We start from the raw sequence: 11,985 nt of genomic DNA on the forward strand, positions 1-11,985 counted from the left end.
GCTTGATAAGTTATCTAGAATCACCATGATAACTTGTTCTCCTAGGAAAAAGTTGTTCAAAACATCCCAAATAATTTTTGTGTAAATAACATGATAATATAAGCACCGCATAACCGATAATTTGCAATATAAACATGAAGGTAATTTTTTTTACCAAAGGAAAATAAGTTGTTAAAGACATACACTCGCCTCACGCGTGGGCCTCTTGGATGAACACAACACATGGCGTGCCATGAGAAAGTGACATAATATTTAGTGTCATGAAGGGCACACGTGCTATAGGCGTGATAAGTTATGCAAAAACATCATGGTAATTTTTGACCTATGAAAAATGCTACCGAAACACACCCAGGTTTTTAGGCGCAAGTAACATGATAATATACGAACTGTAGACCCGGTAACTCATGTACAATCCCCTATGGTAACTTTGACCAGGGAGAGGTTGATGTACATATACCCTGATAACTTATGTGTAATTACCATGGTATTTTACACATCGAAAACCTTCTAACTTGTGTATAAAATACAGTGGTTACTTTGAAGGGGTGTAGTTGTTGAAGCATAGTACCTGATACGTTCTATGTAAATAGTATGGTAAGTTACGCAACACAGGCCTGATAATTTGCATACGAATATCATGGTAACTTTGTCCTGAGGAGAAATCATGTGGTAGACGTGAAGAAGTGACAGTTTTCTCGGGGATGGGCGCGCGAAATGTGCGGGAGAAACAGGTTTCTCGGGCGAGCCTCCGGGGTCATTTGGGAGGAGGCGAGGTCAAAGGACAGGGGATCGTGTGGTATTTTAAAATAAAAGAAGTAGAGGTGTAGCAGTTGTACTTATATGATACACGTGTGCCAAATATCACAGTCAAAAAAAATACTACCTTTGTTCACAAATATAAAATGTTTTGGATATTTTAATAGGAACTACAGTACATACTACTGAATCGAGTGAATAAACACACAAAATGTGTCTATATATATATATTTGATTCATAAAAAAGTTAGAGCATCTTATATTTGTGAAGTTAGGGGTATAACAGATAAAAACACACACAAAAATCTTCCAGAAGATTTCGAAACCAGGTCGCTTGCTCGTGTAAAAGGCTCAAAGTGGGCTGGCCCAGTTCCCGTCGCTTGGGTGTTCGTGTTTTGTGGCAGAGAATGGCCTTACTGGGCCAGTCTTCCATTACAGCGAGGTCCAGTCCCGTGTGGGCTGTACCTCAGGTGTGTCCCGAGGCCATCTTTATCATTCCATTGAAAAATCTCAAAAAAAAAAAACCGTTCCATTGAAAGAAACAAACATAGTCTCTCTAAAAAAAACAGATTACTCCAGAGTTGCTTTTTTTTGAGTTGGCACACCTAAATGACTTCTTAAAAAAACTAAATAACACGGAATGAAAAGCCGCAGAGAAAAAAGAAATGAAAGTTTTAACGGCTCATCGGCCTTCCACGAAAATAGGAGTACTCCGGCTGCAGACGCAAACCCAAACCAAGCGAAAAATATCCACTGAATCTCTCTCGCTGCTCGCGGCCGCGGCGACCGGACTAAGGAAGGAATCGAAGGCGACGATGGCGTGCCGAGCCCTCGCGCTCCGCACCCTGCTGCTCCCCGACCCCCTCCACCACCTCAGCCTCCGCGCCGCCGCGTCGGCCCCGGCGGCGCCGTTTCCTTGTCGCCGCCGCCGCCGCAACTTCCGCTGCTGCTCCAGCTCCAGTGGGGGCGGGCCCGGGGAGCAGGGACAGCCGCCGCAGGAGGCCGTGCTCGAGGCCATCTCAAGTGAGACCCCCCCCCCCCCCCCCCCCCCCCCCCCCCCATGCCTCTTCTCATGTCGTTCCTCTATCTTTTGCCTGGTTAATTCGTGGTTGTCGTCGTTTCGGTGCTCACGGGTTCAAGATCGGAGTTCGAATGCCGGGGGTTGTTTCTGTGATTGTTATATTCCAGGGGCTGATGGAAGTAGAGGACGATTGGGTGTTGTTCTTTGATGAAATTGGATGGATTCATGTTTGTGACTTGGTTTGATATGCTAACAATTCTCTGCCCTAGTTTTTCAGTGGTTTACTTAATATTTACACTTGCGACGAGAGAATACGAGCATCCCTTCTAGAACATCTCTTTATTTATTAAATTAATTATTGGCTTTCGCTGTGATAATTTTGATTGCATTCTTGATACAGTGGATAGTCTAAGTTACCCCACCATGCGATGCAGATACAGTGATAACCTTAAGTTGTATGATATTTTCCACAAACAAGGATGTGTCAATACCATAAGTATGTATGTATTTCAGTTGATAAAATAGATATAATGTATGACTGAACGAGACCTATGCCTGGACGGTGGACAAAACAAATCAAAGTTTTACTTCACACTCACCACAGAACAGATCAGTAGGAGGGACAGTGTTGGTGTACTCTTTAATCTTTATTCCAGGAGAGGCGGCAGTGGCATGACACCGTCATATTCATCGGCGTCCTGGTTGAAGGGTGTGTGGTAGGAGGAAGAGCGCTGCCATTGGTTTGGCTTGAGTGCGGAGGTGGCGGCAGTAGCAGGTGGAACAATCTCTTAGTGTCGGGAGGGACGGAGGGAGGAGTCGGTGGCAGGAGGAGGCTGTGTGGCCATGCTTGAGTATGGAGGATGAGGAGACACCTGGTGGAGTCAAGCAAAGAGAAGAGCAGGACATATTATTTATTTTAGGGGATTGGGTTGTTTGTGTGTTCCGATTTGAGTGATTTGGGGCCTTGAAGTTTCAAGGGTCTATCAGCGGGGCATCATTAAGAGTATCAGCAGGGTATTATGAAATTCTTACTTAGTTTGGAAATTTCAGTCCGCTGATACAGTACTGGGGCCGTATCAGGCACATATTGCAATACGGTACAATGGTTTGTTATTTGTCATCCATGTGGTACCTCATGATTGTTACGAAAATGATTTCATTGAACACAAAAGGAGGATAACTTCATTAGTGGAATAGTGGCACTAGGAAAACTTTGACAGTCTACAGAATAATAAAATATAGAGGTTTACTGTCATTCCCAGATTATACAAGGGCATGGCTAGCACCAAATTCAAGTTGATGAGTTCAAATGACAGTCTTCTATTGATTAAGTCTATGAATGGTCACATTTTCAGTTTACATAATAGGCCACTGTATGTGGCTACATTGCATAATAGCATCACCGAGATCAATCTTTTCCCTTGCTGTTTGCTTCTCAAGGGTAATTTGCAGTGAGCCCACAGTTTTGTCTTGATTATGAGTTAGTAACGTTATACCTTGTTTTAATTCATACAAAACTTTCCCTTTTAAGCAGAGGTGGCAAAGTCTAAAGGAAGGGTCGCACTCACAACAAATATGGTCATAGGTGGCACTGTTACAGATGATTCAAGTGATGAATGGCTTGTTCTGGATCAGAAGGTATTCTCTTAATATCCAACACCACCTATTTAGTGTTATCCTTCAGTGCAGGATGACTTACAATAGCTTGACAACATCACCTATTTAGTGTTATCCTTCAGTGCAGGATTTCTAGGTTTTGCTCTTGGTATCATGAAATTGTATATTTGGGCAAGCCAGATTGGCTTGTTACTGTATTACAGTCAGCATAGCCATGCTAGTCGTGCATTTTCTACATGAGCAGCTCATAATAATGAGTGCTCCATCATGAGACCGGAAAAAGTTCCTTCACTGACCTGTTGGAGGAAGAAAGAAAGTTGAAGAGCGTCTCCCCCTTTGTCCTTTTTCAGTGTTTTTTTATAAGATCTTTTCTAATGGAAGAAAAGCGAAATCATAGGTCCTTTTTGTCTCAACAGAGAAAGAATCATCTTGTTGGCTCATGCCATAAGGTGTTGGCTTAAGTCTCGCAACGTGGGCAATCCTTAGCCGGCTGAAAGCCTTATTACCTGTAATAAGTTTTCTTTTTTGAGGCAAACCCGTAATAGTGGACAGAACTGAAGGTAACCTCGAGATTATACTTTATGGGGAAAGGGAAAAAATGGAGAATATCTTTAAAAACCCTAGACTGAATTTCACTAGGGTCCATGGTCTTATCAAACTCCAGTCGGACCTGTGAAAAAGTCGATGCTAATTATGTAGAGATGCACAAGTGCATTGCTTTGGTTTATCGGTTTTTGAACTAGATTATTGGAGGGAGCAATATGAGACCCAAAACCTTGGATCGTACTTCAGGCATCACTTAGTACTCTACCGTTTTACTTGACAGGTGAATACATATCCCACAGACAGAGGATTTACAGCAATTGGTACTGGAGGTGAAGATTTTGTCCATTCTATGGTTGATGCTGTTGAATCGGTTCTTCAAGAATCGATTCCAAAGGTTGGTGTATTAAACTGGTTCACACGCTCTGTTATGTTGGAATAATATGTATTACTATTTACTAGCATAATTTAGGGGCTGTCTAATTTCACTGCTTAACTTCGTCGAATATTTTGTTTTCTATATTTTCCTTAATATTTTTGTGACTCTTAATATAGATCTCAACTTGGTTTGTACAGGGCCAAGTAAGTCAGAAAATATCTTCTAGGGGAAAATATGTTTCTGTAAAAATTGGGCCAATACGCGTGGCTTCAAGTGAGCAGGTAACACCCTGTTTTCCTATGATCAAATGTATTCTAGTCTGCAACCTAGATGTCGATTTGCAGATGTTTTGTTTAATGAGACTTCAATTGTTGTTCAGGTCCAGGCTGTATATCGCGCCATGAGAAGAGATAACAGGATGAAATACTTCTTATGAACTGCAATTACTCATTCCTGTTTAGTTCCTTCCATCTTGTAACACCGGCGTCCTGTTATACGTTTTGCTGTACTTGTAAGTATTGTCTCAAATGGAAATATTGTGTTGGTCTTCCAGTTCATTGGTTCCATGCGACACAAAGATTCCCCCTGCAGGCTGGAGCATCTATGAACTTTCTGTGAACTGATGAGAGGAAGGACATTTTTGTGTTACTTCGGCCCAAATGGAAATTGCTCCATTATTGAGACAGGCGCTACAATGTAACAGCAGGGTTTTCATAACACTATAGCGAACATGTTTACATACTACATATGTTTAAAGATGCTTGTAGTTTGTGATTTTTTGAAACATCTCTGAAATCTGTATACATTTCAGTTTAATGCTCCAAATTCCCAATGCAAATCTCGAGTCCTGCCAAAGAAATCTGTCATGCCGACAATTCTTACTATTTTACTTCAACTTACTACAAAGTACAAACACTGGTGAGAAACATTTCTCAACTACCTCAAAGTTGGTTTATTTTATTGAAAGTGACACCAAGAATCCAGGTTTGCTGACACCAAAAGCAGCATCGTTTACAAACATTTCGTCACACCGCCTCATTTACAACTTGCTAAAATCGTCTGCCTCAGGATAAACGCGATTGCTCTGCCTCATTGCCCGGAGGCACAAATCTCAAATTCTCGAAAGCAAATGGATACTGATCGCTCAGTGGACACCTGGATCCCATTTCCATATAGCTCCTGAGAATTGAACAGGGTCGCTCCTTTCTACGGGTTACCTGTAAAATGCCGACGAAAAATAGTCATTAAAAATCACGGATAACGTATTTCCATGTCCATACACTGCTCACCACTTTTTTTTTTGGAATTCACCACTCGGGGGTTAACATGTCTATATTGAAGAGGGTGATGGAATAAACCATCAGGGCTTGCCAAGTCATGTCTACATTGAACAGAGTAATGGTGAAATCATCATGGCTCACCAGTTGGCATTGATGGCTCGGCTTGCGGGACAGTGTACTGTTTATCTTCCTGGTAATAGCGGTTGAACCCTAGAGTATCCTTGATCTCCTGAAAAGATGGCAGGCTGGCAGGTGGGGGTACGCCACCACCTTTTATGGCGAGTAGAGCATCCTGCATATCAAATATTCATGTGCTCTGAATAAAAAAGTAGCACTTCACACTCCAAATTGAACAGCTACCTATGGCAGTTACTGGCATTCACATGGTTGTAGAATATCTACATGCATGGTCGTTCTTGATTTCCCCTTTGCGGTGCAGTATATGATCTGCATGCGGCTTCTCAATAAACAAGTCCTTGCACTTATGTTCTATGCAAAATTTCTAGGAACACGGTATACAACATGATAGATCTCTTAAGTTACTGGATAGAACTAGAATAGTTGTAAAAACATTGAAAAAAATTCAAGACAATATTAGAGGAAGTTACCATCATGGCATCATGTATTTAAATTCGTCGGAAACTGAAAAGAGAACGCTGTATATAAATCATGGAACATGCTTCATATGTAAAGAACAAACCTCCATTGCACGCATTGCCACCCCAATTAGGGACAACGGATAGACTACAAGGCTAAAACCAATCTCCTTGAGTTCAGCAGGGGTCAATATGGGAGTTTTACCACCACCTTCTAACATGTTTGCCTGCAGAACAAAGCACAGGGTATAATATCTGATGTCCTCGTCTAAGTACTAGAGGGGAAAAAATGAATTCACAGGCGAATTGAAAACAGACGTTCAGAAGCAGACATCATTCGTACAGAAATATTAGCAAGAGAAGTAATCACAAGCATAAATGTAGTTAGAGCCACAGATGACACATCCCTCCTATCTCCTCTAGTTTGTAAACATTTGCATACTTGGTAAATACAGGAAAATACTAAAACAAGTCATTTCTTGTTTGGGTATCCTAATCAAATTCATTGGCATACCAGAATGGATTATAAGGTTAGCACCAAGCATATAGAGTAAATAAGAACTTTGCTTTCGTACACCGCCCTAGAAAAATTTAAGGATTTTGATGCAGATTGAAGGTGGAGATTAGAAGGTACCCCTTCAATAAAAAAGGATAATAGTTTTTTGTATCCAAAATCTACTCAATACGTTCGACCTGTAGGCTAATATGGCGATAGCCTTTTAAAGTAACTTTAAGATTCATGCAAACTTTTAAGAGGGGGGGGGGGGGGGGGGGGGGGATACCGAAGCAAAACTATATAAATCAAAATGTTATCCTTTGAATGACTAACTTGAGTATGACGAACAAACACAGGTGGGCCATCTTACCATCTTTGGTACTCCAGGTGCAACCGCACAGAATGCCTTCATCTCTTCTATTGAAGCAAGGGCATCAATAAATAGAACATCTGCTCCAGCATCAGCAAAGGCCTGAACTCTCCATAATGCTTCATCAAGAGAAACAGCTTGACGGGAATCTGTCCTCGCCACAATAACAATGTCAGAGGCACTCTCCTTCCTAGCGTCTATAGCAGCTTTTATGTGCATGACCGCTTCCTCCCTCGAGATGACTTTCCTTCCTTCAGTGTGTCCACATGCTTTTGGTGCCACCTTCAATATGTTATGTATTGTATCAATTAATGAAAATTTTAGAAGGCGGAAGATCAATTACACAAGTCTTCTGTTCATCTTTTTCGATATAGAAATTAAGGAAACTTTGAAATAAAATTAAATCAATGTCTGCTTAAACACACAAAGATATAAAGAGAAGTATTTATCACTGGATCGAATGATTCATTTGGAATTCCAATGGCTGCAAATATCTTACAAAAGGAAATCAGCGCTACTCCAAAACATTACTTTATTACCCTTCTGGCCTGCATTAAGGATATACAGTTTTTTTGGGCATTGGGCATATTTGGACATGATTATTACCCTTCTGCCCTGCATTATGATATACAGTATTTATCACTGCACTATCCAAATATGCCCAAAAAAACTTGCATTGTAAGAATCATGTCCAATGAATGAGATTAAAGTTCTCAGTTCAATTTTTAAGGATGGATCCTACCACATAAAAAAAACAATGAACTGATAAATTGCTGCAGTTCTGGGGAACAATGATTTTTTTAATGCCTTATGCGTAGCAACTTTTAGTAGAAAGAAATAAGATCAAAATTATTTCAGTTTCAAATTAAGGAGTTACAGCCTATTATGTGCATTATGATATACAGTACTGGAGTGGAAACTATCTTAGCTTGCATTATCCAAATATGCCCAAAAAAACTTGCATTGTAAGAATCATGTCCAGTGAATGAGATTAAAGTTCTCAGTTCAATTTTTTTAAGGATGGATCCTACAAATACATTCCCATAATTGAACACCATGGAGTGGGAGTCTGAATCCTAATCACTCACTACCATCAGCCAGAAGAACACCTCCCGTTCATATGATGTAAAATAAACAATTATTTATATTTAGTTTTGTACACTCTAAAGACACACACTGAATACCACATTAAAAAAAACAAGGAACTGATAAATTGCTGCAGTTCTGGGGAACAACGATTTTTTTAATGCCTTATGCCTAGCAACTTTTAGTAGAAAGAAATAAGATCGAAATTATTTCAGTTTCAAATTAAGGAGTTACAGCCTATTATGAGACTCATAAGGTTACTCACCAAATCATTCAAAATAATTACCGAATCTATCTGAAAAATAAGAGCAGTGACTTTGACAAGTGGAGGAGAAAATGTATGGAAATCTATGAGTACCTGATCTTCAAGCATGATTCCAGCTAACCCAGCATTAATATATCCTTTTACAGTTCTCTTGATGTTCATAGAATTTCCGTAACCATTGTCTCCATCACCAATCACGGGGACTGAAACTGCTTCAGTGATTAGACGCCCTTGATCAACCATTTCTCCATAGGAGATTAATCCAACATCTGGCAATCCAAGTCGTGCGGCAGAAACACAGAAACCTGAATGGAGAACATATATTAAAACTCCAATGCATGAAGTACCTTCAGCAAACACCAAAAGTTACTTTCACAGAACCCTGGAGAAGTTCAGTATGCAAAAAGCCATTACAATCTATTAATTTCCATGTTGTTTATTTCATCAAACAATTCAGCATAATAGATATTAACTACCTTTAAGGACAGAGATTCCTAGTTAAACACCAAAACAAGCAGCATTTACCCAGAACAAATACTCGGAAAATATTTGTATCTTAACTTTCTGAGCTATAATGGTTCTTGAATAATTTTTTCTTTTTGCGGGTGCTTGCATAGTTATTCTTCAAGTCGGCTCTGGTTCCATTTTTTATTATTTGCACACAATATTTGTCATGTGTCATGACAAGAAATTGCCAGCTTAACTATTGTTAGCAAAATGCAAGTTACGTCCAGATAAACTTTAACTCACATCTTTATTAAGCTGGTAATCAAGGGTGATATATGGACTATCCCTCCTTCCAGTGAGCAGAAAATTTCAGCAATGGAGAGGGTGATTCTCATCTTCCCAAGAGGATATGTCAAACCGTGAGTTGACTGGAACACTTTGAATGCACGGTTGGTTAGATCTACTACTACCGGGGTGACGAAGGACCTTTTATTCTCCAGCCGATCGTTCCAACAAAAACTTAAACCTCACAAGGGTTTTACTACAACAACCGCGCACGAACACAGCCGGAGGAACAAAGAACATGCGAGAAACGTGAGAGGGGGCAAAGCGACCGCTCACCGCCCATGAAGCAGATCGGGAACCCCGCGCGCTCGACGAGGCGGGCGCCGAGCGCGTCGAAGCAGCAGGGCGCCTGGTGGGCGCCTGGCGTCGCCAGGATCCGGCGGAGCGCCGCGGCAGGTGACTCCCCTGGGCGGATGCCCCGCGCGCCTTCCTCGGGGGCGAAGTAAGGGGCGCGGGCTGCCATCGCTGCGCCTGCGCGGCGGCGGAGGATGCCGCGAGTGGGACCGGGTCGACGAGGCGGAGGAGGAAGCGCGAGGGGAGTGAGGCGGAAAGGACTGGAGCGCCGAGAGGTTGAAGAAGTGTGTGTGTGGTTGGTGTGGCTTCGTCCGAGTCAACCTAGCAACAAGTGGCGCATCCATGGATCCTGTGATTTTTCCTTTTTATAATATATTTATCTATCCTTATATATAGGGTCACGCTATTCGTCACTCTGGGTGAGAAATTGTTATTCCTCACCCCAGTCCATCCCTAGGCCTCAACATCGTAAGAAAACTTGCATGTGTTGTAAAAAGTGTGCATGCAAGGGTAAGATTACCAGCGCACCTCCCATGCTAATATGCGTGTCCAAGCCCACTACCCATGATGCTTTTCTGAGAACCACCGGTGTAAGAAAAGTGCATGCCGACGTAAGAAGATTACGTTCTCTAAATAAGGCAAACAAAAAAGTAAGTTCTAGTAAATGAGCTCCGATAATCAGGATTATGTTCCATTAAATCAGCTTCAATAGTGAAGATTACATTCCACTAATTCATCTCCGATAACCACTCACGTTATTTTTAAGAGGTTGATAATTACTCACGGTAGAAACTGGCTACCCATGAAAGAAAATTTAAGCCCCAGATAATTCCCTAAAAACAATTTAAGGCCCAGATAAAGTAGGAACACGTTTGACTTATTAACCCTTTTGTATACCACTGGCTTAAGAAATTATGAAGTTTTCTCTCATTTTTTTTACGAAGTATAGGAATGCTGACGTGAAACAAGAATATCAGTTACTTCAGCGCTGTTGCTTGCAATTGACTTGAATAAAACTGGGACTTGATGTAAAGTTAAAATGCCGGCGTATATGATAATATCATCAATACATGGTCTAGTAATTTGAATGTAAAATACAACTCAAAAAATAAATGGAATGTAAAATACATTATGCCAGATAAAAATTCTAGGTGACAAATACATTGTGTCACGGAAGAAATCTAGGCGCCATCATAAAATACGAATCCTGACACAAAAGGCATGTCCTGGTGACTCCAAAAAGCTGGAAACACGAAGTCATCTAAAATAGATGCTGCCACACACACATTTGTCCATAAGAACTACCAACATGGCCTCATTTGCAAAAAAGAAATTGAATTAATTTGTGTAACAAACTACATGTGGCAGTCTGAACTATTTCTATTGCACAACGCTTCGGTGATAGACTGTTGATTCCTTTCAAAATGCCTTAGCCAGATAGAACTGCAGAAGCTATGGATTTCTCGTCCCAATGGTGAATAGTTCATATCTGAAATGGTAGCTGTATTCCGTAAGAAGCATCCAAAATAGGATATGGAAAAAATTGACAAGGAGAAAGGCAAAGCATTAGTTAGAAGTTCCGGCTATGTCGCATTGCTTTGTTGTGTATCTTCCCAAAGAAACTTCTTCGATTTCCTTGCAATGTGCACATCAACAAGTTATGTACGATGATTGTCCGCATAATAATTCGCACCATATGTCGTAAATCAATGTCAGAAAACTAGAAACAAATTAACAGAGCCATGGATGGTAAAGGGAGGAAAAATTATATGCAGCTTCCACAAAGGCATGAGTAGGAAAATACACAATATGAAGAAACATTCGAAATTTGTTACTACAACGAAATGACCTAGTTCTTCCTTTTGACACCAGCTTCAGTTTAGAAAAGAATGACCATGCCACCCACCAAAGCGGGCCATGTTCTACCCAAACTGGGCCTGGAAAAGTATTTGAAATTATAAGTCAATTAGGAAAAAAGTTATGTTGTGTCCAAACATGTAAAAGGGTGAATTTTGTTGTGCAAAGTTCAGTATTTTGTGAACTTCCTTCCTTTCCTAAATTGTGAATTTCTGCTACTCTGTTACCTTTGTGAACAAGAAGCAACACGTACATAGGCATTTGGAGTATTTGCTCATTCATTGACCTGTTCTAGATAGGCATACATCAGTGCAAGTATACATCCATGTGCTACTCATTCTTACCACAAATAAGGATACCTCTGCAGCTTCAGAATTAGTTAGTATCTATGTGTCACCTCAGCAGCCTGGATATCAAATGAGGACAAAAAGGGATCATCAGGCAATCAAAACAAAAGAATGACACCTCTGCAGCTTCAGAATTAATTAGTATCAATTATAGAAAGACACTGAGCATCATGCCTACCTTTTGTTCTAGATGATATGACCCTTTTTGACTATATATATGCTAGCTAGCTTTTGCCAGTCTCAAACAGCATTAAGCATTCAGGCAGTCACATGCATATTTTCTCTA

The 11,985-nt window shown here is 40.7% G+C and overlaps 2 protein-coding genes across 4 annotated transcripts; one reads left to right on the forward strand and one right to left on the reverse strand.

Moving 5' to 3' along the window:
- Positions 1-1,412: 1,412 nt before the first annotated feature.
- On the forward strand, positions 1,413-5,060 carry LOC125537893 (phosphoribosylformylglycinamidine synthase). Of its 2 annotated transcripts, none has more exons than XM_048701218.2 (5): positions 1,413-1,779; positions 3,309-3,415; positions 4,221-4,334; positions 4,514-4,597; positions 4,696-5,060. In XM_048701218.2, exons 1-5 carry the CDS (start codon positions 1,422-1,424, stop codon positions 4,750-4,752), a joined length of 720 nt encoding a protein of 239 aa, XP_048557175.2. In that variant the 5' UTR covers positions 1,413-1,421; the 3' UTR covers positions 4,753-5,060. The 2 variants fall into 2 exon arrangements, with proteins under 2 accessions (XP_048557175.2, XP_048557177.2); XM_048701220.2 differs by having other exon boundaries at positions 3,312-3,415.
- Positions 5,061-5,253: 193 nt separating this feature from the next.
- LOC125537892 (uncharacterized) lies at positions 5,254-9,808 on the reverse strand. Of its 2 annotated transcripts, XM_048701217.2 has the most exons (6): positions 9,478-9,807; positions 8,503-8,714; positions 7,059-7,340; positions 6,297-6,419; positions 5,738-5,888; positions 5,254-5,533 (listed from the first exon to the last, which is right to left on the reverse strand). In XM_048701217.2, exons 1-6 carry the CDS (start codon positions 9,662-9,664, stop codon positions 5,523-5,525), a joined length of 966 nt encoding a protein of 321 aa, XP_048557174.1. In that variant the 5' UTR covers positions 9,665-9,807; the 3' UTR covers positions 5,254-5,522. The 2 variants fall into 2 exon arrangements, with proteins under 2 accessions (XP_048557174.1, XP_087400222.1); XM_087544096.1 differs by lacking the exon at positions 5,254-5,533 and having other exon boundaries at positions 5,727-5,888; positions 9,478-9,808.
- Between the last annotated feature and the right edge of the window lie 2,177 nt (positions 9,809-11,985).

The sequence above is a fragment of the Triticum urartu genome, chromosome 2A (assembly GCF_056163025.1).
Source record: "Triticum urartu cultivar PI428250 chromosome 2A, HENAU_Tu73, whole genome shotgun sequence".
NCBI lineage: Eukaryota > Viridiplantae > Streptophyta > Magnoliopsida > Poales > Poaceae > Triticum > Triticum urartu.